Source organism: Acomys minous, assembly GCF_964271855.1.
Source record: "Acomys minous genome assembly, chromosome: 4".
NCBI lineage: Eukaryota > Metazoa > Chordata > Mammalia > Rodentia > Muridae > Acomys > Acomys minous.
This window is the reverse complement of record NC_140486.1, coordinates 119,925,813-119,953,677: the sequence shown is the minus strand read 5'-3', so window position 1 is coordinate 119,953,677 and position 27,865 is coordinate 119,925,813. Positions and strand designations below refer to the sequence as shown.

Sequence of the window (27,865 nt, the reverse complement as noted above, 5' to 3'; positions counted from 1 at the left end):
GCCACTGTGAACAACATCATGTCCAAAGAAACTTTTCCTCCATCAAGTTGCTTCTTGTTAGATTATTTGATAATATCAATGAGAAAGGTAGTTAATGCATCACAGAAAGGCTGTCAAAATGAATGTTGGTTGCGATCATCTTTTTCCAGTTCTTCTAATTGTTATGCTGCCTGAAGTAGTAATTTTTAAAACATTATTCTGGAGCATAATTTTCTTATAATTTGTTTGTTATGTTACATCTTATAATTTGTTTCTTATAATTCATTTCTGATGTTTCCTTCACAATAATAATATAAAAATAAGTTTATCCTAAAGACCTAACTAGATTGATGACAGCAGTATTTAATTCTTATGAGTTTTTTACATTGTGATATGAGTATTTTTATTTAAAAATAATAGCAGCTAGCAATATAATATCCTGAAGTTTATACACACATAAAAATCAAAACTGTATCCTATATACTCAGTCATTATTTTTAAAGTAAAAAATAAATTAAAAGTAAGAATCAAGCCGATACCTGTAATCCCACTACTCAGGGAGGCAGAGGCAGGTAGATCTCTGTGAGTTTGAGGCCATCCTGGTCTACAAAGCAAGTCCAGGACAGCCAAGCCTACACAGAGAAACCCTGCCTTGAAAAACAAACAAAACAAAATAAAAGGTAAGAATCAGAAAATGGCTATTCTTATAGTCTGAAACAACTTTAGACTAGTTTATAGATTATAATAAGTTTCTAAGTAAATGTATAATCTTATGTTTTATATAAATTATAATCTACTTCTTTCCCAAAATAATGTGATAGCTTATGACATACCAATACATTTCCCAATAATGCATACATTTTAAAAATAGTATATTAATGTGAAAATATATTCTGGGCTATACATTTAGAATTATGATATGTATAAAAACAAAACTGAGCCAGGCATGGTGGCACATGCCCTTAACTCCAGCACTTGGGAGGCAGAGGCAGGTAGATTGCTATGAGTTCGAGACCAGCCTGATCTACAAAGGGAGTCTAGGACAGCCAAGGCTACACAGAGAAACCCTGTCTCGAAAACCCAAAATAAATAAATAAATAAATAAATAAATAAATAAATAAATAAATAAAACTGGGAGATTTATGAAATGGCTATGTAGGAATTGGGATCCAGGAGAAGTTTAGGGAGATGGAGTAACCAAGCCGGGAAACAGACTTTGGAGACAGACACCGAGTGCAGCTCTACTTTATTGTGCAGCAGCAAGCGTTTTTATCCAGCCTTTGGACCAACGGGGACTTAGCACGAGCTCTGGGGTAGCCAACCATCCTACCGCCATTACGATGAGGCTCCAAGCCTAGCAGCACTAAAGGGAACTTACACGCATTTGGGGCAAGCGGCCACCTCCCTGTTTTGGGATCCCTCCTGAGGCTCTGCCAGTTTGCTGGAATCCTCCTTTTGTGTCATGCGGTATGCTAGCTGACATGGGCACTGGTACTACTGAGCAGTAGGGCCGCTTCCCTCACCTTCCATCTGGCCCGTCCTGGGGCCTGCAGCACCCACATGGGGTAACTGAGATATGGCACTAACACCAGGTACAACTGTTGGCAGTGGTGATTCATGATTGGGAACCGAATACATGAAAGAAAATAGGAATCTTTACAAAGACTGGTAGAAGCCCATGCTAAGAGTCAAGCTAGAGAGGCTGAAAATGTCATGAGAGCTATTGTTTCTTCTTCAGTATAGGTAAAAATTGATTGGAAAAAAAAAAAAACAAAACATAAAGCTATTTAAGCTCAAAGACACTGCCCATAGCGGTTGTGAGCATTATAGCATAACAATAGGTCGCAACGATGCTTGGGATAGCAACAAATGGCATACAGCCCCGGAAAATGAGGAGAGAGACCGAGGAGATTGTCGAGGGCTGGACTTTTCAGCTGAGGCTTTCAGTGAGGCCTTGATATATGGAGAAGGAATATAGCTCATTCTCAAAACCAGGAACGTGCTTGGCATGCTTCATTTAATTTATTCTGAAATTCTCTGCTGCAGCACACGTCAGGAACACTAACTGCTCCTGAGGGAGTCCACAGGTCTGAGGAGGACTAGTCAGACTCCGTAGCTGGCTGGGTTGAACTATGCTGCCCTCTACCTAAACACCCTCAGAAGGAGTCCCATTAGGAAGACTGTCATCACAGCTCAGGTGCAGAATCTCATTCTTGCTCCCTCTTTAAACCTGTGGTGTTTTCTCCTCACAATTCTCATCTATATGAAGTTCTCTGACAGTCAAGATTACCACGGCATAATATCTCCAAGCCTCCAGAGCTGAAGACATGAAAGTCTGCCTACTTTAATAACTAGGGACCTACAATGTTTAGTCAGTGATTAATAATGAGACTTTTTTCCCCCTAACATAACTGTCTTCTGAGAGGCTTCATCTAGCAGCAGACAGAAACAGATGCTGAGTCCCACAGCCAAATAATCGGCCAAGCTCAGGGAGTTCTTTTGGAAGAGCAGAAGGAAGGATTGAGGGAGTTGGACAGGTCAGAGACAACAATTCAATTGCTGAGGAAACAAACTACCTCTCGGTGATCTAACATCACCTTTTAAAGACAGAAGGATCTTCTCTGAATGAAACTGTGGATTCTACTTTAATTTTTTTTTCTGTAGGCTTTGATCTTTTTAAACCTACTTTATTTGGAATTCTTTAATGCCTCTACCTTCCTTCTAACCAACCTACCACAAATAGGAAAGAAAAAAGGTTGACAGGGAGAGGCGAGATAGACTTTTAACACTCAGTTCCTTGGGGGCCATTCAACTTTTCATCATCAGGATTCCAGGCAGCAATTCAGCAAAAGTGACTCCATCTGCAGCCACAGGAGCCTCACAGAATTCTCTGGGACGTTTCTTTCTCGGAGCATCTCAAATCAGAGCCATGAGCAGCCAAGTGATGTGAAGCAATGCAAAAGTAATTCATCTTTTTTTTTAAAGTTGGGCCATTTATACTCCCCCATGGACCACACAGGATGTTTTTCAACTGGCAAAGACCATGCCCCCACATGAGGCAGTTCCAGAGGACAAACATCACAGGCCCTCACAGGAGGCAGTTGGGATGAAAACAAAAACATGTTTACATCCACTACAGTTTTCTGCTGTATTACCCGACTGCTTTAGTGCCGGCAAGCTCAGCTCTCCTCTGCTCAGCCCAGCATTTACCAGGATTTGTTTTCTCTTAATACACACATACTTGTGATACTCTGTGTAGATTCCTATTCTTTAGTTTAGGAACCAAATACTCTCCAATGAAGTTTTCAGTCAGCACAGTCTTTGTTCAGAATAGGGGACGTTCTGGGATTTGAAATTCTGTAATGCAGAAAAGCAATTATGTCCAGTAGTTTAAACAAAAAGTAGAGTAAGAAAAAAGAAGAATGTAAATTAGAACTTGATGGCCAATTCAACAATTTTTATATTAAATATCAACTTCTTCAGAGAGTTGAATTGCAATGAAAAGAGATCTAACTGGAAAAGAGTAAGAGAGAGCAATGAGCCAGAAAACCAGCACAGGGCTCCCGAAACCTCCCAACACCCCTGAAGAGGTGAAAACAGCTTGGAGTCTCAATCTCTTATAAACAGTGGCTATTTACATTAGAAAAACAGGTAAATATAAAAGGGGTATTCTGTAAGGTGCCTGAAAACAAGTCTGACCCATGTGGGCCACACCCAGAAGCCCATTTTCTATAATATTTTATGACAGAGGCCCTAGGATGCAGATTACCATCAAAGAAGAAGGTCAGAGGATGGTCATTACAATGGAAACATTGCAAAAAGGGGGTTCTTCCTCTCTCTCTCAAGCAGAATTCATGGCATGGATAGTTATTTTCTATAACTATCTGTTTTACAGATAGATTTTATTTCTAAAACCTTTAGTAATGGCAAGGAATTTTTTTCCTAAAGAAAACAATGATAGGAAACCTTCATAAAACCCAGTATATACTATTCTAGAAACTGACACTAAAAATGCCTGTGAGTGTATTGCCGAAATCACTTTTCTCCTTACTTGCCTCTAAAACAAAAAGGGAAATGCATTGTATTATAATTATCATTCCCACGATCTAACAACAAGCTTGTAATTTTTACAGTGTTTAAAATGTGAATTTTATAGCAAAGTCATTGTACAACATAATTAGCATTATTAGCAAGGATGTAGATATTTACAAATGTTTTCATACTTAACTGTGGCAGACAGGAAAATGAGTAGGTAGAATTGTCCTCATTTCTGGAACTTATGAACATGTTATGTTATATGGTAAAGAAGAATTAAGGTGACAGGGGGAACTGGGCATCTAATTACCTGATCCTTAATGTGGAGTATTATGGGTTATCCATTTTGAATGCACTCTCAAGAGGCATATGTAATAGAAGGAAGTACAAGAGCCAAAGACTGACTGACGTGATAAGGAAAAGACTGTATCAGTGGAGCTGCAGACAGAGGGATCCACAGCCAGGGTCACCAGCATACTGAGGAGAGTCTTGGGATTCCCATCTTGGATGTTAGACCTCCAGAACTGTTTGAGCATATATGTATGATTTTAAGTCATTATTCTTTGGTCATGTATAAGAAACAAATACAAATACAGAGACCTGGTGGCACTCAGAGGAAGGACAGCAGGTTACCGAGAAGAGACTTGATACCCTATGAGCATATACAGGGGGAGGTAATCCCCCTCAGGAACAGTCATAGGGGAGGGGAATAAGGGGAAAATGGGAGGGAGGGAAGAATGGGAGGATAAAAGGGATGGGATAACCATTGAGATATAACAAGAATAAATTAATAATAAAAAAATTTAAAAAATTCTCAAGAACTTTCGGATCACAGCATTACATATCTCTGATTCTAGCACTTAGGAGCCTGAAGCAGGCAGATGTCTGGAGGTTTAATGCCAGCCTTATCTACATAGTGACATTCAAGTTAGCTAAAGGCTAATGAGATCCATCTTTAAGACAAAACAGAGCCAATAGGAAAACAAACAAACATACAAACCATAAAACACTAAATACACACGGCCATAAAAGTAGTGGGTCAGAAGAAGAGCCAGGCAGGTAAAGATGGTTGCTGTTGAGCCTCAGTACCTGTGTTCAGTCCCTGAGAACTCACATGATAGAAAGAGAGAGCCAAGCTCCCCAAATTGTTCTCTGACTTCCACAACTTACACACACACACACACACACACACACACACACACACACACACACACACACACACATACCACCACCACCACCACTACCACCACGACTACACCACCATTACCAGCAGCAACAACAGCAACATAAATAAAATAGAATTATAATCACCCCCAAAATATATGTGTAGTATTGCCATTCTCATCCACTATTCTATATTCTATTCTTCCCTGTTCATCTTTTTGCAGTACTTTTAATATTACTAAATCTGATCACTGAAAAGATATGTCATCTTTCAGATGTCACTTACTTGCTTCTGCATCTATAATTGCTCAGATGGACAATTGCAGGATGGTAGTCCTTCTCTTAACCTGGGCTCCTAAATGATTATGCATTGGATTAAACATTCTCCGTGCCATCAATGGATATGCAGCTGGAATATGTTTTCTAAATTATACTAACATCTCAAAGTTTAAAGAAAATGTTGTTATCTCTCTGTGACATCCACAGATTCCAAAGCATAGCTTAACACAGATATTTATAACAGGTCCAACCTTCCTTCGGCCCTTTCCTAAGCCTTCCTGGTTGACAATTACCTTTGGACACCTTTGGAGTACAGAGTCACAATTCTAACTTGTGTTCCCTCATTGATGCCTGAAATGAAACTGTACATTTCACTTTGCAGTCATTTTTTTTTTCCTTAGACCAGACCAGCCAGGTGAAGTTGCAAATATACCAAAAAAAAAAAAAAAAAAGGCTGGGTTATTTTTAACCAACAGATAACCCCACTTCCTCCTGGAAGTGCCTGGGACAGCAAACACCCCAATCCCTGGCAGTCAGCCAGTCTTCTCAAAGACTTGTGACATTCTCATCAGCTTAAACAAATACCTCTTTGACTTTTAGTGTTTACCTGCCAAAGAACAGAAAGTTGTGCTTTTATCTGGGCCTAGAGGTCCTAAGGGGTAAATTGCTGCTCTTTGACCAGTGACTTCTTTTTTCGAATTTTTATTTATCATTAATGTGGGTGGCAGAATGGGGGGGGGGCGAGAGGGGAGATGCATATATGAAGTCAGAGGACAACAGTGAGGTGTGGGTTCTCCTCTATCTTCCTGTGGGTTCCAGGATTGAGTCAGGACGTCAGACTTGCTCAACAGTGCCTTCCTTGTTGAGATAGCCCGCTGGCCCCTGGCCAGTGAATTGTGCTACTGTCATGTGAATTGTTATACAAATGAACCAAAGATGACCCCCCCCACCCCCAAGTTATTTTCTTTCATCCTTTCTTTTATTTCCTTATTTATTTTCCCTACTCCCTAACCACCAGACAGGGTGTCACATAGCCCTGGCTGTCCTTGTCATACAACATTGGTTCTCAAACTGTAGGCCGCAAGCCCTTTGAGGTCCAACGAACCATTAGCAGCGGTCTTCTCAGATCATCGGAAAACACAGATATTTACATTATGATTCATAACAGTAGCAAAATTAGTTATAAAGTAGTGACAAAAATAATGTTGTGGTTGGGGGTCACCACAACATGAGGAACTGTGTTAAAGGGTCACTGCCTTAGGAGGATTGAAAGCCATGTCCTAAAATGTTCTGCGATTCCAAGAGGGGGAGCATCATGTTGGGAGTCAGATCTAGGGCTTTGTGGAGACTAGACAATAATTTTTACACCCCGCCCCCCTGAATATTCAGTCCTAAATTCTGTCTTTCCAGTAGTCTCCAACCTGTGAACTCAAGAGCCTACTGGTGTTGATATGAAAATTTACATACCCAGTTGTTTGTAATATTGCCTCAATAAACGTACTTTTGGCCATTTACAGTCTTTATAATTTGCCTACCAGGAAAATTTGTACCCAGTAGATTCTAGCCATAGATGTACAGCTGTTAAGACCCCGACCTTCTGCTACCTTTTGAAACCATCTGGTTTAGACTTTTGGCTGTGCTGCTGCGGGACATCAAATAGTATGCAGTCTTGGTCATTGCAAGATAATTTGTTTTCAGTGGTAGTTAAATGTCTGCTAATGGAATCATTTTGAGCCAAGATAATCTTTTACAAAGCATTGAAACTAACTGATAAGTAAGAAAAATACTATATCACCAGGATATTAATTTCAGCTTTTTCATTTATTCATACAACTTTGGGCAATTTATTTACCCTGACAAAGTAATTTTTCTTCTTTAAGAAAGCAAAACAGATATCATTGTGTAGAACAATGTGGTATTATTTTGAAGGTTTTGGAGTCATTAGAAAAAAGAGGCTGCGTAGGGGAAGAAGGCCAGAGAGCTAATACTGGGGATCTCACTCTGCCCAATGCCAGACTGTGTCTTCAGCCTACAGATCTGTGTCGTAGCAGAGCATGCACCTGCTGACACTGATAATTTGAATAGTCTTTTCACTCACTATTGTGATTTTTTTCGTTTGTAATGAATACATATGTTGTTAATGAATAGTCTGAAATTATGTAACATTCTTTCCCTTAACATTTTACCCATTAGTTCAGGACCTTAATTATTTCTGTGTCTCTGATTGACAACTCACTGTAAGATCTTTGCCTTTCCTTCCATCTGTGGTCTGTTTATATTTTTTTGAGACAGGGTTTCTCTGTGCAGGCCTGGCTGTCCTGAAACTCACTCTGTAGACCAAGCTGGCCTCAAACTCAGAGAGCTCCACTTGCCTCTGCCTCCCAAGTGTTGGGATTAAAGGCACAAGCCATCACATCCAGGCACTTTATGTTTTAAAAGAATAATTTTGGTACAGCAAGACAACCTAGTGGGTAAAAATGCTTGGCCACACAAGCCTGATGACTTCAGCTCAATACTGGGCTCCATGGTGGAAGGAAAGAATTGATTCATCAAAATTTTTCCTTGAGTTCCTCATACATACCATAGCATATTACATATAAACAGGTGCATATGTACACACACACACACACACACACACACACACACACACACACAGTTAATAAATACAATAAAATAAATGTTTAAAGAATACTGTTGGGTGTTGTGTCAAAAATAAATTGGTGATCTGTAGTGGAACTATGGGAACCTCATAGACAGCTCTGTTAGTCAATTATCTGTCACTATGACAAAATAATAGAGACGATGAGCTTACGATAACAAATGTTTCTTTTGTTTCACAATTTCTGAGATCATTGCTTATGAACTTGTGCTGAGACAGGTGCTTGTAGGAGAGAGTGTAAAGTCCTAATCACCTAAGATCTCCATTTAGATCCCCAAGTCTTAAGGCTTTATCACATCCCATTAGCAACAATTTTCAGGCAAGCTTTTAATACCCACACCCTTGTCAAACTCTCTTCAGCTGAGCTGTAGCGGAGGCTAGTTTAATCATTTAGTAAGAGAGTTGTGACTTTTAGAATTTAATGGCAGTGAAAACAGAATAAAATAGATGGATGCTGAATATCTTTTGAAATCAGAATAAAACATGCTTATTGATGAATTAACATGATGTATTAGTCTGGTGAAAGAGGGAGCCAAAGTGTGTGAGGAGGCTGAGTATGTAAGTAAATATGAAGGAAGAAATTACATCCTTTACTAGAGGCTAGCAAGTCCCAAACTGGCATTGCATGGTTGGTGCAGAGCCAGGAAAACCGGTATTCCATTTAAATTTGAAGGCAGTCTCCAAGAGAATACTCTTGTCCAGAGGACGCCAGGTTTTATTTCTACTCAAGCCTTCAACTGACTGATTAATGCGCCCTTATATCAGAAAGGACAATATGCTTCACTTGGTCTACTGATTTAAATGTTAACATTATGCAGAAACACAGACACAGCAGAATCTTACTTGTCCAAAGGGATCTCCCACTCCCAGCAATTATCAGCTGGCAATTGCTACTGAGAAATTACACTGGGATCTTGGCTAGCTTGGTCTTGCGGCACTCATGTAGGTCAGCTGGTGTGAGTTCATGAGTGTGGTGGCCACATCATGCCTGTAAGAGAGCGTTTCACAGCACTCTTTGCCATGCTTTCTGCCTCTCCATCTGTAGTATTTCCTGATCCATGATGCAGAGTGATGGGGAGGAATTAATATGTGTCCCATGTAGGGTTAAGCATCCAATCAGTCTCTTGTTCTCAGCTCGTTGACTAGTTATGTATCTCTCCATTGACTGCTGGCCACTGCAAAACGCTCTGCAGATTTGCAAACATATCACATCAATGGGTATAAGCATAAATATTTAAAAGGCAGTTTAACAGCCTATCTGTTTAGTAGTACAACAGACTTTAAAAATAGCAGATTCTACCCCAGGGTCTACGAACTTCCAGCTATGGGCTTTTGATCAGGATTAGATTAATTTTCCCTCTACTCTCTACCATTCAGAGCAATTAAAAAGAGTGTAAATGACTCTAGTGACTAAAGAAAGAGGGATAATATTATTAAGGAAAAATAAAAAGAATTGCTGAAACTCATTACATGAGTTTGCATGAACAAACTAATACATTTTATACTAAGGAAAATTTAATGGTAACATTAGGTGGTATAAATAAGCCATCAGAGTGTTTTTATGTTTTTCTTTTTTGAAAAATCTAGGAAAATATTTTTGTTCAAGGTAGATATCTCAGTTCTATTTTTCTATATTTCTATATATCAAATTATATATTATATATCAAACACAAATAATTGATGCTTTATAAGTTGGACATGTTCAAAGATTGAATTTGGAGAGCAGGTGGTTCTGTGACTAGCACCTTGAGAGAAAAGCAGTTCAGAGTCTGCTTAATGTCACAGGAATTGAGACAAAGAGACACACAGAAAGAGAGACAAGACACCAAGATGAGACAGATGATAGATAAGTGATGTCAGGTTAGTCAATGGGTAGATAGATTATAGATAGATAAATAGATAGATAGATAGATAGATAGATAAAATGTAGATGTCACACATTGTAACAGCAGGCTTAAAATTTTATCTGCTTATTTTGTGGAAATCGATACAAATAGAAAGAAAAAAATGGACAGGCATGTGTCATAGTAAGGTTGGGAAATAAAAACAGTTATAAAGTTCAGGTGTTAACAAAAACTGTCTTGTGGAAATATCTTAGATCAGATAGGGATTAGAGAACTTGTTTTTCAGAGTCCCAATCCAAAAACCAAACAATGTGGTGATAAGAGTTAAGCAATTTATGGCTCACAATCTTTCTGCAATACACGCATACAGTTTCTGTTTCTTTTTCTTCTCTGAGCCAGCGCCAGAGAGGTGAGGGTGTGAGGAAGACACCAGATACAAGGAGGTTGGACTTTGTCTTCAAGAGCTAAGATTTTACAGGGATAAACAGAGTGTGACAAGGGCTTTCAGCTTTGAATGGAAGAGTGAAAAAGAGCACACTGAGATTCTGTGGTCTATGAGTATTGAATTAGCACAAGAATATTATAAGACGATAATAAATGTGGATTCAACTTGAAGGAAAATTTCAACAACACTCCAATGTTTTGGAAATTATTATCTGGATATTTATTGTTACAATTCTTATTTCTTTTGTATTAGAATTTGAGAGGTCTTCCCCCACCCCCACCCCCAGAAAAATCAAGGTCACAATACCCTTTTAGATACTTTTGAAGAGAAAATACTGAATATAGACAGTCATATAAAACTTGTGTTTTCCTATGACTTGATTCTCATAAAAACATCATGGGCCTTTAATATATATTTTCACAAACACAAAACAGAAATAATTACCAACTCAATAGACAAGAAGTTCGGTGACTCCTCAAGAAAATCTTCGGAGGACTGGCAGGCAGCTGAAGTTTAAACGGAAGCAAAGGTATGCTTAATTAGGCAAACTTGGTCAAGCTGTGGCTCCACCCATCAGCACTGGCTGGGCCCCAGGCTTTCCCACAGCCCTGCCTGACAAATAGTCAGGGCTGTGCACAGTCCCTTCCCTGGAGGCTAGAGACCCTCTGGCTGGTAATAAATAGGTTTAGACTTTTTCTTCTCCCAGCAAGAGATTGACAGGGAAATTCCAGTTCCTCGGAGATCATGGTTTCAGCCTCATAGCCAAAGGGAGAAGTACAAGCATCATTCCTGTATAACCTCTTGGAAAAAAGATAAAAAAAAAAAAAAAAGGTATAAACAAGCAAACAAAGGTGAGCCTTGTGTGTAAAAAACAAAACAAACAGACAAACAAAAACAGGCAAATATAATGTGCATTTCAAAGGTTTTAAAGTAATAGGTACTATAGATAAAATTTTCTTGCCATGTTTTGACTCTGTAATCCTGGCCATGCTATTCGGATATCTTTAGTTTTCTCTTTTGTACAATGGAACTGATAGCAGCTATGCCATAAAAACTCTGGTGTTACAGTTAAATCAGTTAATTAACTAATGGCCTTAGCAGAAAGGCAGCACATGAGAAGGCTGCATTCGGGAATTCATATATTCCTATTATACAGATTAAGCACCCTGTAAATGAAAGTATTATGCTAATTGCTTATTATACAACAGAGAAAGTCACTGACCTTCACAAGTTTGCATTTCAGTTAATGGACAAATGTATAGCACCAGGAGAAGCAAATGTAATCTAAGATAGTATATATTGATGAAATATGTGCAGAAGATAATTTGAAAGATAATCAAACTAGATAAGCCTGGTGAATGCTTGAGTGGGGATGGTCAAAGGCAGCCTCTTGGTGGACTAATATTTAAATAGAAGTTTAATGAGGAAAACTCAAGAAAACCATATATGCACAATCTTAAAGGAATTTGTAAGCTAAGCCAATCTGTAGGCATTTATACAAAGGATAAACTTAATTCTGCATGTAAATATGACAAAATACATCTTCTTTGTAGAACTTGGTCTGGGGGGAAAAGGTGGGATATCTTAAGGAGTTGCTTTAAATTTAGTTACAAAGAAGAAATAAAAGAGAATCATTGCTGAAATAAGTATTTGTAAGCTTCTTGGAGCTATCAATCCATGGTGATTTGGAGTCCAAGGCACAAACAATTCCTGTGTTGTCTCTATACCATCTTCAATTCCTATATGATGTCAGATTAATTTTTCCAAAAAAGTGCCTGAAATTCTTGCCACCTCTAACTTCAAAAAAACAAGAGGAAAACAGAAGAAGACACTTGCTAGAATTTCACATCACATTTCCTTGCATCCCAAAAGCCAGATACCATTTACATCTGGGTAAAGAGAGTTCAGAAATTGTTTTTATTCCATGCGTTCAAGAGGCTCATTGATAATAAATGCAGACTTTAATTACTAAGAAAAAATGTCTGAATTATACCTGAAATACAGTATTGATGATAACAGCTTATAAGGGAAGAGAAACTGTCCCAGTGATGGGGATAGAGCAAGCGCACTGCTGTCTAGACAGCTTCTCTCTATCAGAACTGTGCTAGAGCGGGCATCAGGCATACTTCTGTTCCAGATGCGGCGTCTTAGTGTTCAGAGGATAGGGTAGACTGACCTTTGAGTGACACAGGTTTTGAAATTATATTATTGTCAAACTTATTTTAGTGAGGAGAAAGAGATAACACTTAGGGGTGCACTCCAGCTGCCATGTGCTACAGGGTGTTCCTGTAACTTTTGAAGTTGTTGGTTTTCTTTGTTTTTTGTTTTTGTTTTGTTTTGTTTTGTTTTTCCTAGGCTTTCTTGTATTGAGGCACCATGGTGATGCTGATTCAGGGTGCTTTGGCATCTCTTTATTTTCAAATCTGGGAAACACTTGAAGTCACATAGTAGTAACACATGAAACCTTGCACCCAGAAGACATGAAGGGTCACCCCTTTAATCCCAGCATTGGGGTGGCAGAGGTACGTGGCTCTCTGTGGGTGTGAAACCAAGTTGGTCTATGTAGTTAATTTTAGGCCTCCTAGAGCATTATTGTTAGATTCTCTCTAACAAATAAATAACGAAAAACCACAAATAAATGCAAGACAAAACAAAATTTGCACCTTATAGAAATTTAAAAAATAAAAACACGTCTGTTCTGGTCAAGACATTTCGAAGTATTAATGATCTGTCTACTTTCTGCCAAAGGCATGATATATTGTTTGGTCCCGATCCAATAGATAGTAAGTCAAACTGTGTCTATGAAATGACTCATAAAAAAAAAAAATACAAAGTCTGTCTGAAACTTTTGATCATTGAAAATGTCATTATCACAGAGGGAATGAGAGAGCAAAGAGTTCCTCGTTGACAAAGAGCTTCCTGGGATATATTGTCCCTTCTTACTTGTTTCTCAAGCTTTGGCAGTTGTCGTCTTTGCAGAGCAGTCATGCAGGTGTGAAGTAGAAAACATGCAGATAATACAATTATGGAGGAGGGGCATGCAACCCTGCATCCCAGCACTTGGGAGGTGGTGACAGGAGGCTTGGGAGTTCAAAGTCATTTTCTACTACATAGCAAGTTTCAGGTCGGCTTGGGTTATATAAGATCATGCCCCAAAAACTTTAGAAAGAGAAACACACACACACACACACACACACACACACACACACACACACACACACACACGGTGGGAGTAGAGAGAGACAGAGAGAGCAGGAGAGACTATGTAAATGACATTGACTCATGTACTAAAATTATTAAAGTGGAACAGTCAATGCATATATTTAGTTACATAAATAAAGGTCTGAAGAACCAAGAAGATACTGTTAGTATTCCTTAAGGGTTTTCTCTTTCTTTTTTTGTTTTTTGTTTTTTTTCTCCTAAAATGATATCTCCCTTTCTTTCCAAAGAAAATTGCTTCTGCTCCCTGGAGTGGTGCTCACCTCAGTAAGCAGTCTCACCAAAGCTAGAAATTGCAGGAAAGCCTTGACTATTCATCTCTTCTGTCTCATGTGTCATCGTTGATTTTATGACTCAACTTGAGTGCGTTATAGGGCACCAGGGACATTATGGAGAACATGTGGAGAGTTGAAAGGGAAAGAGGAGCTACATGTGATCATATTTCATTACCTATGTACATGAAATTTTCAAATCTAAAGAAAATTTCTAATTGTTTTTGAGATTATACTATAATTACAGTATTTTCCCCCTCCAAACTCTCCGATGTAACCCTCCTCGCTGTCTTTCAAATTGTCTCTTTTTTCTTTGGTTACACACACACACACACACACACACACACACACACACACACACATCAACAAGAAAACATTTAAAAAATTATATTTCTTTTCAGTAGAAATATATCTTTGTGCAATTTCAGTATTAAATCTATAAAACAACAACTGCACCAAAAGCTCAAGGAATGTAACAGAAGAGTTGGAGAGACTGTAAGAACCAGAGGACCAGGGAGTTTGTTGTGAGATTGTCTCCTAGGAGTGCCTGAAGCTAGACCAGCAAAGTTTCACAAACAATACTGTCTAAACATGAGCTGAACAAGGACAATGATGCATGCCAGACTGGATGGGAGAACACCCACAACGCCCGAACTCTACACAAAGAGCTATAGGCAACTAAGGAATGCTGAGAGCAGGAGAAACAGTCTTCCAGAGCGAAGAGCACGCCAAATGCTTATCCAATACCAAGTGGTTAGCCTGGAAAACAAGACAACATTTTAAAAATCCTAGTTGTATTTCTTTTTAATGTAAGTATGTCTGTGTGAAATTACAGTATTAAAATATGAGTACTTAGGCTGCTTCTTTGCTTTTATTTAGTTAGTGGAAGACTGCATGAATCTGGGAGAATACCACGTGTCTGTTACCTCAGAAACTCTGGAGGCCAAGGAAGAATGATGCCAAGTTCAAGGCCCACTTGGAAAATGTGGAAAGACCCGTACAAAAATAAAAATGCTATGTCTGAGAATGTAGCTCATTGGTTGATGCTAGTCTAGAATTCACAAAGTCTTGAGTTTAATTCCCAGTGGTAGACACACAGTCATGGACACACACACACACACACACACACACGATTCTGTCATAATCATTTGGGAGAAGGGGCTGGAGAGGTGGCTCAGCTGTTAACACATATTGCTGCTCTTGCTGAGGACCTGGGTCTAGTTTCTAGTACTTGCAAGGCACTGTGCATAGCCTGAGTTCCAGTAGTTCTCACTGTCTCTGCGAGTGACAGGCACACATGTAGAATACATATGTACATATATGCATACATACATACATACATGTATACATACATACAGGAGAAACACTCATATATCCTCTTAGTTACTGTTCTTTTGCTGTGAGGAGACACCTTATCAAGGCGACCTATAAGAGAAAGCATTTTCATCTTAGTTACACACTTCAGGCTCTTTCCTTTCTTTCGTCATTGCAACACAGAGAATGTAAGGTAACAGGAAAATGGTGGGGTAAGACTTTTAGTAACATCAGTGTGCATTCAAGATGAAGAAACAACACTTTAGCTAATCTTTGAACAAAAGTCCACAGCTAGCTCCTCAGTTTCAACGTAAAGGTGCGCTGTGGGAGTACTCTAGCGGTTCACCCAAATGTACAACATAAGCACGGCTGTAGGGAACCACATCCCGTCAAATCCAGCTCTTTTGGAATACTTCGTATCCCACAGAAAATATGATGATTTCTATTTATACTGATAATCCACTTTAAGTCCAATTCACTTGGAAGAGAGGGCTAGGAGGACAGCTAATTAGTTCCCCCGGATCGGAAGTATTCGCGGCTTCTTGTGTTCTCATCCTCACGGCCGAGCAGCATGAGGGTTCTGTTCGTTTGGGGCACTGGTGCTCTCCATGTAGCTACAGCTGCTCTTGACTCACTGTGTAGACCATCCTGCCCTTAAACTCACAAGAGAGCTCTGTCTGCCTCTGCACCCCAAGTACTAGGGTTAAGGGCGTGTGCCAACACACCGGCCTCCGTAAGGGTTTTGATCTTTGACAACGGCTGTGTAATAATCTAGCAGTCACAAGAGGGGCGAGGTAATTAAAAGACAGATTGGGAGCTATGGAGAAAACAAAGTCTCAGTTCCCTACAAGCAGTAGGCCTCTTGGCAGTGTGCTGTCCTGGGAGGGTTTTTGTTTCTCCTTAAGGCACAGATTTTCTCAATGTGTGAAATGTACATAACTGTCATTACACTCTTTTAAGGGTCAATAAAAAGGAACATAGCAGCTTTTATCTAGGCCCAGTGACAGTTCAGATTAGTGTGTGAATGTTTAAAGCTTGCGTCTCAATCCCTCAACCCACTAAGTACAGCTTGTACAACAGAAACTTTTCACAGGAACATTTATCATAGTGTTATGTAGGACTCTGTACACATAGTATTAGGGATGGCTTCTTGTTGGACTGTGAGCACCGCAGTGTCTGAGGTATTTGTCAGTTTGTCTTGGTGAGTGTACTCTTACGCATGCCAACAGTTTTTAGTTACACGGGAAATAAATACCTTCTGATGATCAATGAAATAGTAAATAAATACATTGGAATTACTGTCAATTATGTAATAATACTAATGTCCTCGATTCAGTTTTCTTCTGTTTCATAGACACATTATTTACATGAATATCATTGTTTTCCACCTTAGGTTTGCAACGCGCTGCCCAGAGAATGCCGTGCATGTGTTTTAAAGTTTTGTTATTCCTTCAGTTTGGAGGATCTAAAACCAAACAGGCTAGGCGTTTCCCTGTGCCTGGTGATGGTGGTGTGGAGAAAGGGCTGGTGGTAAAGTCCTATTACACTATTCCTGGAATTCAAAGTATTATACCTGAGGGCGGACTGATTCTTGGAGCACAGGATTCTTGCTTCAAATAAGCAGCAAAGGAGAAAGCAGCGGCAAGTTTTCCTTCATGAAAGGCCTCCTGATGCAACTGTCTTCGCTGCTTTCATGCGGGCACCCAGGAGGAGCTCTGGCCCACAGACTCCCACAGTCTCTATTTGTTTTCAGTCCCTGGGCTTCAGAAAACAACGCGGCGGGGAGCGGCTCTCGCACCCACGGTTAGAGTCGCCCTGTTCTCTCACCTGGTGGAGCCCGGATCTCAACGCCCACGCAGAGCACTGGGTTTGTCGCTTGCGTGGACAAGTAAGGCTCTGAGCAGCCCGGACGTCTCTAGTTGCCTAAGACCCGGAGCGCCAGCGGTGTCCTGGGAACTGCGGTGGCCGCAAAGTGCCAGAGGGGATGGGCCGGGAGGCGGAGACTGGTCTGGCCCCAGGGCGCTGTCACCTGCCCAGGGGCGGAGCGAGGAAACCAACCTTTTGCTGATCTCAAGACACTGGAGTCCGGGGAACCTTTCTTGACCATGCAGGGCGCCAAAGGAATCGAGAACCCGGCTTTTGTCCCTTCCAGCCCGGACACCCCACGCCGCGCCTCTGTTTCACCCTCCCAGGTGGAGGTCCCTGCTCTAGCCTCCAGGAATGAGGATGGGGATTCGCAGCCTCGGGAATCTGAAGAGCCCCCGAAGTCATCCGAGCCATCTCTCCCAGCTTCAACTCCTCCAGCTTCCGATGAGCCGCCAGGGTCACAGCTTTGCGAGCTTGAGGAGGGACCTTGCGGGTGGAGGGACTTCAACCCCCGGTGCCTCCAGCGTTGCAACACTCCCCAAGGCTTTCTGCTTCACTACTGCCTCTTAGCCCTTACTCAAGGTAAAGTCCAGAGTCAACTTCTGGGGGCTTTGGCTGAGCTGGTGGTTGGGGATTCGAGTTGGGGAGTGGAGAAGGAAGGTGCAGGAGAACCGCCCCCCCCCCCCCCCCCCGCCGTCCCCCTTACCCGCAGACTGACTATGTAGTTGACTGGGGATTAGGTAACTCCCACCTTTACTCCGCCATACTTAGGCTTGGTACTAGCAGAAGCTCTTTCTCGGGAGTGTCCACCACTTTCTGCCCTTCACATTTTAGCTCCCCGCTAGCATCATTTAAAACGTGGTATGCACGTTTTCACGACTTTGTGTTCTGACTCATCTTAGCGGAGTAGATTCCTCTAGGGAAGACTGTGAGAACCTTCCTTTGGGAAACCAGTAAGCCTTAGGGTAGTCTGGTCTGAATTTTAAAACTATACACTCTACTGGGATCTAGCGAAGAGATTTGTTTATTTGCTTGTTTTTACAGTAGAAGAATTAAAAAGCTTTACAAATAGGAGTGGGCAAAAGGAGGGGCGAGGATTTAAATTGTGCAGCATAGATTAGATGTAATCAATGTTATTTTCTGGATATTTGAGATACCACCCGGTGAGTAAAAGAGAAAAAGCTTCCAGCCCTGAGAGGTAAACTTTTATCAGCGTTTCTGTCACAAGAGTTATCTAGTGTCTGTTTGTTCTAGGATCTCCTTGTAATTCTCTTGGGACTAACAGATTAAGCCTAAATTTATGCCCCCAGGAGTTCCCTAACTAAACCGAGTTTCCTTGAGTGAGAGGTGTGGCCAAGGAAGGGAGACTTCTTGGAAAGGAAGCAGAAAGAAAGAAGTTGAAGTTGCTGGCTTTGCCTCCAACTCAAAAGATACAATAAAGGGACAAGCCTAGGAGGGACAGGCGGAAGGCGGGACAGCTTGATGGCTGTGCTGAAGGTTAGGTTGAATTTGGTATGATGGCATTTTGGTATTATTTAAGCCATATTCCTAAACTATTTTGTCAAGGATTGGTTGAAAGGACTGTAACCCAAGATATATAATGGAGGGTTCCTGGAAATTGTTCTTTGTTAAATTAATAGAAAACTAAACTGAAATCACTTCTGTTCTTATTTTATTTCTATTTCTCCCACTTCAAGGAACTTAGTACCTCTTTTTTTGGCACCCTGTTGGTACTAGGTAAATATTTATTGATCATAAGTAGACCTTGGCTCCCTTCCTGAAGTTTTGTGCTGCAGTCATTTTCCCTTTCTTATTCCTAAATGGTCCCCCCCCCCACAGTTTTGTCTGCATTGTACTTAATCTGAAACCAGTGCTAGCAGAGCATAGTTGATAGAGCAGTATAGACGGGAGAAGTGAAATATACCTTGTGTTTTACCTTAAACTTTACTCTGCAACGTTTGTTATCCCTAGACACTTTATATTCGACGTAAAACATTGTTTTAGTATCAAATAGAATTGATAGTCTCAGGAAAAACATGGGCCCAGTTTAGTTCAAAGCATCATTTACTCTAGTTTAAGAAAAATAGTCTGAATCTGAGCTTGGTGCCCCACACCTTTAATCCCAGCACTCAGGGAGGCAAAAGCAAGAGGATGCCTGTGAGTTCTAGGCCAGCCTACTCTACAAAGCAAGTCCGGGACACCCAAGGCTACATAGAGAAACCCTGTTTTGAAAAAGCAAAATCTCCAAATCCCAACCAACCAACCAACCATAAAACAATGTGTGTGTGTGTGTGTGTGTGTGTGTGTGTGTGTGTGTGTGTGTGTGTGTGTTCTGGGCATGGGGGTGGAGACAAAGAAAGAAAAGTCTGAGAAGAAAATTACCCAATATATTACTTTATGCCAAAGTTTAGGTTTCAATGCCTGAAAGTGTATTTGCTACCCTAGGGAAGTCTGTCTCCATTATATATTTGTAGAGGAATGCTAATTCAGAACATGGCTGTTCTAGCAGGAGATCACATCCAAAGGTCTTCTAGGTCTGTGTGATGCTGCTGGCATACAAACATGCCTTTAATCCAGGAGACAGAGGCAAATAGATCCGAGTTCAAGGCCAGCCTGCTATAGAGCAAATATTAGGTAAAGAAAAGCTTAGGTCCAGGTGTGGTGGTACATGCCTTTAATCCCAAACAAAAGTAAAGTTAGTTTGTAGAAGGAAGCACCCATGTTTGAAAGTGATATCTAATAGAGTGGGCAGAAAAGGTGATGAACCAGAGAAGATTTAACAGAATAGGATACACTCAACTCTCACAAGAAAAAGAGAGGAAAACGGAGCTACTTAAGAAGCAGTATTACAGAGAGAAGGAGAAGGAGGGAGGGAGGGAGAGAGAGAGAGAGAGAGAGAGAGAGAGAGAGAGAGAGAGAGAGAGAGAGAGAAGAGAGAGAGAGAGAGAGAGAGAGAGAGAGAGAGAGAGAGAGTATTTTACCAGGAAAGTGATAGAGAAATGGGTTGGACAGAGAAAGAACTCAGAAATGAGCCAGAAAATGAGAAGAAGCCAGGTTAGAGCAGACTTCTGAGTTAGTTTAAAGGTTAAGCAAAGCAATTCTGGTTGAGAAGCCAAATTAAGTAAATCAACTGGGAGAAGAGTTTGAGCCAAAACTGCTGAGTTTAACCAGCCAGCCCAGAGCTCGGAAAGAAAGCAAGGGTAAGCTTATTAAGTTTATGAAGCAGTATATCTCTGAAAACATTCTAGGCCTAGGTTGGCAAAAGGAGACAGTAAGCCCAGGCAGCAATTGAGTTAGGCAGAATAAAATTTCTTTTTACATATAGTAATAGATGCTTGATTAGGAAAGTTAAAAAAGAAAACCTCAAGGAATGAGTTCAACAGAACATCTCAAAAGCAATGGGGGGGGGGGTCTCTCTAGTGGTCACCTTCCCAGGGAGGCTCCTGTCTTCCCACATCACAAAGGGGAGAAAACTTAGTCCACAGTCTTTTCTGAGCCCGTTCTCTCTTGGAAAGTGTCTGGAATAAGACCAGGGATTCCGGGGGCTAAGTGCTGTCTTCTAGATATTTGCAAAAGTGAGGTTTGCCGTAATAGCAGTGATTTTTAGTGACTGATTTTTGATTTGTTTTTGTTTTTGTTTTTTTGAGAAAAGTTTTCTCCATTAGGCCTGTCTGTCCTGGAACTCTCTTTGTAGACTAGGCTGGCCCTGAACTCACAGATTCCCCTGCCTCTGCCTCCACTGTGCTGGAATTAAAGGAGTTTGCCACCATGTCTAACATGAGTAAGTTTTAATCAGTGTTGCAGGTGTATTCGAAAGTTGATGTTTAGATGGGAAATTTTTCGTGTTAATAGGTAACTAGTTCCATGTAAATGTCATTTCTTTTCACACATTTCGTTTTACAATCTCCAAATTACTAATTGGTTTACTGTCCTAAAAAGAAACAACAAAGAAAAACTGAGACAAACATAATTCTAGGACAGGATGTTGAAAGTTGTGACACCAATTTTCTTAAAATGTATTTTCAGTTGCAGTCTTCATAAAGCAACAGTATGGATTGATGATATTATGAAATGGTTATAGTAAGCCTAATTAATAATGAAAATGATTCTTAGTAGCTCAAAAGCACATTTAATTAAAACTTTTCATCACTTTCAGCTTTTAGCTTATTTTCACATTTCTGTTGCTGTGTATTTAACTTTTATTTGCATAGGACATCTTAAAGTCAGACAACATTGGACACTTTGCCATTATTAGCATCTATTACTTTAACTATTTTATTACTACATTATCATTACTAATTTATTGTTCATTTTTGTTTTATATATGTGCATTATAGGTAATATAAATTTATATATAATATGTTACATAAATTCATATTAAATATTTTATACTTTATTATTACTTTATTTTTTTATTAAAGTAATTTGTTCAGATTATGTCTCAATTGTTATCCCCTCACTTGTATCTTCCTATTACCCTTTCTTTTCTCCTCCATCCTATTTATTCCTCTCCCCTAGGTCTGTGACAGAAGGGGACCTCGTGCCCCACTATAAGATCACAGCCTATCAGGTCTCTTCCTGGTAGCCTGCTTCTTCTTCCTCTGAGTGTCAACAAGTCTCCCCACCAAGGAGAAATGGTCAAATAGGGGGCACCAGAGCTCATGTCCTCCACCACACAGCAAGGATATATGCTCAACCATGTTCATTACTACCTTATTTCTAATAACCAGAACTTGGAAACAACCTAGATGTCCCTCAGTCGAAGAATGGATAAAGAAACTGTGGTATATTTAAACTATGGAATACTATTAAAAACAATGAAATCCTGGAATTTGCAGACAAATGGGTGGAACTAGAAAGGATCATCCTGAGTGAGTTAACCCAGAGCCAGAAAGATACACATGGTATATACTCACTTATAATTGGACACTAGCCCAACAGAGACGTCCCTTGGAAGTCTTGACTTAGCTGGAGATTAAGATAGATACTGGGCCTTCCTATTGGGACTCTAAGTGAGAGAGGTAAGGAAGAATGAGAAAATTGAAGGATCCAGAGGGTTCTGGAAACCTACAAGAAGACCATTAAGGCTGCCAGATCTGGGCACAGGCAGGTCAGCTCAAACTACTGTACCAACCAAGGACAATGCATACAGTAAACCTAGAGCCCTATCCAGATCTAGGCAATGGACAGCACATTCTCCACAATTGTATGGAGAGCAGAGACTGACTCGGATATTATTACTTTATAATAACTACTGATATATTATTATTTAGTCCTTTAGTACTCTTATAGCAGGCAGGTGGACTATATGTGGCCTTTACCTTTATATTATACTTTGAATATGATTTCGAACATTAGTGGTCAAAATGATGCTTGGTTTTGTTTATATTTAATCCTCAATCTTGCAAATGATACCTCTAAGATGGACCTGGTACCCAAACCTATAAACCCAGCACTTGAGTAGCCAAGGCAGTAGGGTCATTGATTCTAGGCCAGCCAAGGGATTTCAAAGTACCATATCTCAAAGTGGGTAAAGAATGCGCTAGCACTTGTGAAAGTGTTAAGAAGAAGAGAGCGGAGAGCTCTACTTCCTCTTCTTGAACTAGCTCAGGGTGAGCCGTAGTTGCAGATAACTACGTCTGAAGCTAAGGAGGCAATTCAGGCCTTGCTCCAACGTCCGTTTTCTGTGGCCACTTGTACCTGCTGTACTTCTCCTCGAGAGTAGAAGCTGCTTCCACAGGACTTCACCAGTCTGACTTTTGTTCTGTCTTTGCTTTTCAATTAGAGAAAAGTGAATTCAGGTGAATTGCTATAATTTAGCACGTGGTTAAGCATCGCTTTTGTCGAGCACCTGAAAATAGGCCGCCGTCCAATAGAAAAAAGTGTTAACGGGTCTGGAGGAAACGTGTTTGGACTGTCTGAATTTGGGGCTCGAGAGGCTTATTAAGCTGGCCCACGTGAGAGGTAGCGGAAGCAACAGTGAAACACCCCTAGGGCTGTTCATTGCTAATGGGACGTACAGTGAAGCGGTAACAACGCATTTGCTCTCTTCTAGGTGTTGTGGTAAATGGCCTGGTGAATATTAGCATCTCCACCATTGAGAAACGCTATGAAATGAAGAGTTCGCTCACGGGCTTGATATCGTCAAGCTATGATATCTCCTTTTGCGTGTTGTCTCTATTTGTGTCGTTCTTTGGTGAGAGGGGACACAAACCTCGCTGGCTCGCATTTGCATCCTTTATGATAGGACTGGGAGCACTGGTGTTTTCCTTGCCACACTTTTTCAGTGGAAGATACGAAATCGGATCCATTTTTGAAGGTAAGTCTCTGTTGTGTTTTTGTTTGCATTAGTCCACATGGTTACACAGAAAGAAGTTCATTGATACGCGTACAGTAAGGTCAGGTCTAAGGTCTCTTCTGATGCTTTGTGTGAATTGCATAAGACTGGAAACTGCAGGGATAGACTGACTGTACGTTATTTGCCACTTCAATGGCTCTCTGGGTTTGTGATTCTTTGATTCTCTGTACCCTTATTGTGCACAGTCTCCTTCCGAAAAGAAAGGAGCACATCACATTTGTAGGTGTTGAGCTCCCTGGGACTCTGAGACTTGCAGATTTTCTGTTGTACTGTTGTTATTTGCAGTGATTACAGCTCTGTGTACTAGATGTGTGCATTCCTGGTTTAAGACATGACAGGTGAATTGCCCTAGCGGGGCATTTTCTCAGAACTGATGCCCAGATTCTTTTCTGGCTCTGGTTTATACTTGCAGCTTCAAAGTGACCTGAAGACCATATTACCTTGAGTAAACAAAGTTCATTATTCAGAGGTTTGGGAGGAAAATTAATGAACCTTTTTTTCCCCAAACAATCATTTTTAATGGGAAAACGATTGCACTAGAGCCAGAGGTGCATGCTTTTGAATTGTGGAAGTTCACCTTAACACACAAAAAGTTTTACGTCTAGAGAGAAAGGAGAAATTGAGATGCTGCAGTGCAAACATTTTTTTTAACTAAAAAACAATCATCTCTTTTTTATTTATGTACATTGGTGTTTTCCCTGCATGTGTGTCTATTGAATCCCTTGGAACTGGAGATACAGACAGTTGTGAGTTGAGATGTTGGTGCCGGGACTTGAACCCAGGTCCTCTGGAAGAGCAGTCATTGCTCTTAACCCATCTTGCCAGCCTTAGGCACTCTTTTTGTAAAGTGAAGATTTTAATATATTTCTCTTACTAGTAAATATAATATTAAAGCAGGCTGGACAGGTGGTTCAGTAGTTCAGGGCATTGGTTCCTCTTGCAGAGGACCTGGGTTTAGTTCCCAGCCCCCATATAATGGCTTAATGGAGTAATCATCTATTACTACAATTCTGATGGATCTTCCAGCTTCTGGGGGCATCAGGTATTCATATCATATACATACACACCTGCAGACAAGATATACTACACATATGTGTGTACATATATAATAAAAGCAAACTTTAAAAAACAATATTAGCATGATAATGTTTCCCAAGACTTCCCAATTGCAAGCTAGTGAGTAATAAGACCCCATTCTCAATGAAAAGGTTTGTATTATGCACTTGTTCTTAGGACTGCACTTATTGCATAAGAATATTTCATTTAGACATAAAAATGGAAAACACAAGCATATGGATGAAGAGAGGATGCATTAAATATGAAAATTTTAGAATAAGTAGGATAGGATAAGATACTGCCAAAGGAATGAATACTTATGTGATTTTTTTATATGACATTGGGCAACGTTGCATAAGACCAACTGTATAATTTCACTGGGGGTAGTTTTAGGAACAAGCACACGTTGCAGCACAGGCTGTGCTGTTACACCTTGAAATCTAAACAGTACAGAACAGTCAAGCCAATCTGCCTCAGAAGAACACATCCTACTGATTCTGTGATAGAGTTAAATGCATTTGTGTTTGCTGTGTTTGGACACTTACTGCTGCAGTTAACCAGGAGCCTTTCTTTTTTGGGGGAGCAGATTAGCATATGTATGTAATTTTTATTTTTGAGATTATAATAGAATTATAAGATTTTTTTCTTTTCCTCCTTCCAAAATCTCTCATATACCCCTTCTTGCTCTCTTCTAAATTCAATCTCTTTTCCTAGTAATGTTATTACTTGTACATATATATGCATATATATATTCCTAAATATAACCTTCTCAGTCTGTATATTGTTATGTGTTGCATGTTTTCAGAGTGGCTATGTAGTGTTTGATAACCAACTGTCGTCTTCTGCCTGGAGAAGGCTGCTCTTCTACTCTTGGCTGGCTTTCTTTAGTTTCCTGTGGTTCTTTGTGTAAGAACTTTCTTGGTTTTTGCTTGCTTGTTTGTTTAGTTCTGGATGTCCTAAAACTGCCACCGAGTGCTGGGATTAAAGGTGCCTGTCACCATGCCTGGCAAACTTTCTTGTTCTTACAGGAGTTTTGTTTTTTAAGCCTCAGGTTTTATAAAGCCCAACATAAGTGCTTCGCTGACAGAACTTTGACCTCTATCCCAGTAGACATCACTGTGCATTTCCCATAGTGCACAGCTTTGAGATACAGTCGAGCTGAACTCTTGCTATCCCAAAGGGGAGCATCTATAAATTAGGGTGCTTGTGGCATATCAAAAGAATTGCCTTAGAACTGAAGTTGACATATTACTGAAGCAAGAGCAGAAACTTGGCTATCATTGTGTATTTTGCAAACTTCCACAAAATTCCTACTGCTCCTGTAGAAATTTTAGTAGATTAGAGTTAGTAGGCCACCGAAATAGGAAAATTTAGCTTGCCTTTATATTACTGTGCCATGTCTGTAATAAACATTGTTGACATGGAGTCCACTGAGTACTAAGATAACAGCAGTGAAGAAACTGAACATAGCGCCACATGTCTATAATCCCACAACCTGAAAAGACAATGGTAAAACATTTTATTTCATTTGTTACTTGGGGAAGATTGCATAATAAGCCGACAAATAAGACAGTTGAAGGTTATAAGTCTATTTACAAGTATCACATTAAAAAAAAATCACAACAACTTAGCTCAAGTAAGTTAACTCACATTCACAAATATGGAAACCTGTAACGAAAATCTGAGTGATTTGCCTAACTCAGAGAAATATAGAAAAATAAAACTGTTGATTTAAGAGCGAAAGGAAAACAAATGGGTTGATAGCATCAGTAAGTTAAGTTAGAAGCCTGAGTTCAGTGTGGCCATAAGGGATGTGATACTTAAGGTAAGGAGCTGGCATGGGACCGCAAAACAGTAACTGCTTTTCTAATGCTATAGCAGGTCCCAGCAGAACATAAACTGGGCATGGTGCCACACCTCCTTAATCTGAGCCCTGGGAGGCAGAGGCCAGAGGGTCAGAAGTTCAAGGTCATCTTCAGGTTCGATAGCAATTCATAGAGCAGCCTGGAATACAGGAGACAAAATACAAAATAAACATAAACACAAATACAAAACAAAAATAAACACAAATGCCCTTGATATAAAATAACTTGAAAAGCATGTTTTTGTTTACAGAAATCACCCCTGTAGTTTCATTTGAAATGAACATTGAGGAAATTGACAGAATTGCATGCTTTGTTTGGTGTGTGTGTGTGTGTGTGTGTGTGTGTGTGTGTTTTAACTTAAGAGAAATCACTTTGGATGAGTTAATCACTACAAGGAGATTAAAGTAATGTGATATAGTTAGTAAGTGGATGTAAACAAAATATGAAATATGAGTAGCATGTAAAATTTCTACAGGTGTGAGAATGACACAAAAGGAGTGTGAGAGTCAGCAGGGGCAGAAAGGGGGAATTTGGAATAGCATGGTTTCCTATTGTTTCCTATAAAAGCAAAGCAGATTTGGGAGAAAGGATAATTTTTCTCACCTGGAAATTTTATAGGGATAGTAAGAATTAAGATAAGTAAATTTGAATGGAGACTATAGAATTTATCACAGGGAAGTTTTGGCTGTTGTTATTGGATGAAAAGAAAGTTTTTAAGAGTAAGAGAAATAAATCCTTCTAGGGGTAAAGTTTTGACCCTATTGATCTGAAAATAGAAAAGTGCCATAAGACATGTCCAAATAAGTATTATTTGACATGTTTGAAACTTACCTCTTCATTTTTGGTATCTATAGTCAGTTTTCACACTGGATTTTGTGTGAAGGTCAACCCCAGGCTGGCTTTGACTTTTTATCTCTATGTAGCTGAGGTTGATCTTGAACTCTGGTCTTTCCACCTTCCCTGTAATTACAGGCATGCACCACCACGCAGCATGACACTGTATTGGATGTGTCCCTGCCTGTCTTGCAACTCTTTTGTAGCCCAGCTTATCATGAGACACACAGAGATCCGCCTACCTCTACCTCTTGAGTGCTGGGATTAAAGGTGTGCACAACCATGACAGGCCCTTTGACGTTTCTTAGTGAACTGTAATCTTAGCTAATCAGTAATACAAGTATGATTTTACAAATGTAACAGATCTTTGCCATATAACATTCTGGTTCTATTCAAGGTCATCTTGGATGAGTATTATTTTAATTTTGCTTATCAAAGAACTTCTGCATCTCTCTGAGAGACTCAGAGAAGTTATTTTAAGTAACATGAAAAGTAATTATTTAAGTAGTTAGAGGAAAGCTCTTTTTTTCTGTGTCAGCCAATTGCCATGCAGCTATTATCTGTCCCCTCTTCCCTCAAAGAAGATAATCTTCACTGAGAGAATTCTGCTTGTAGAGCATTAGATTTCTAAGGCTTTAATGTGGATAGGGTAGAGAAAATTTTGCACAAAGGATGT

General features: G+C 40.0%; 1 protein-coding gene across 1 annotated transcript in view; it reads left to right on the top strand.

Moving 5' to 3' along the window:
- Positions 1-17,178: 17,178 nt before the first annotated feature.
- The window catches only part of SLCO4C1 (solute carrier organic anion transporter family member 4C1), a 49,090-nt gene continuing 38,403 nt past the window's right edge, over positions 17,179-27,865 (top strand). Inside the window, exons 1-2 of the mRNA XM_084780658.1 lie at positions 17,179-17,658; positions 23,132-23,395. Coding sequence (XP_084636784.1) covers positions 17,316-17,658; positions 23,132-23,395 — 607 coding nt within the window. The 5' untranslated portion in view covers positions 17,179-17,315. The remainder of the gene's footprint in view (positions 17,659-23,131; positions 23,396-27,865) is intronic.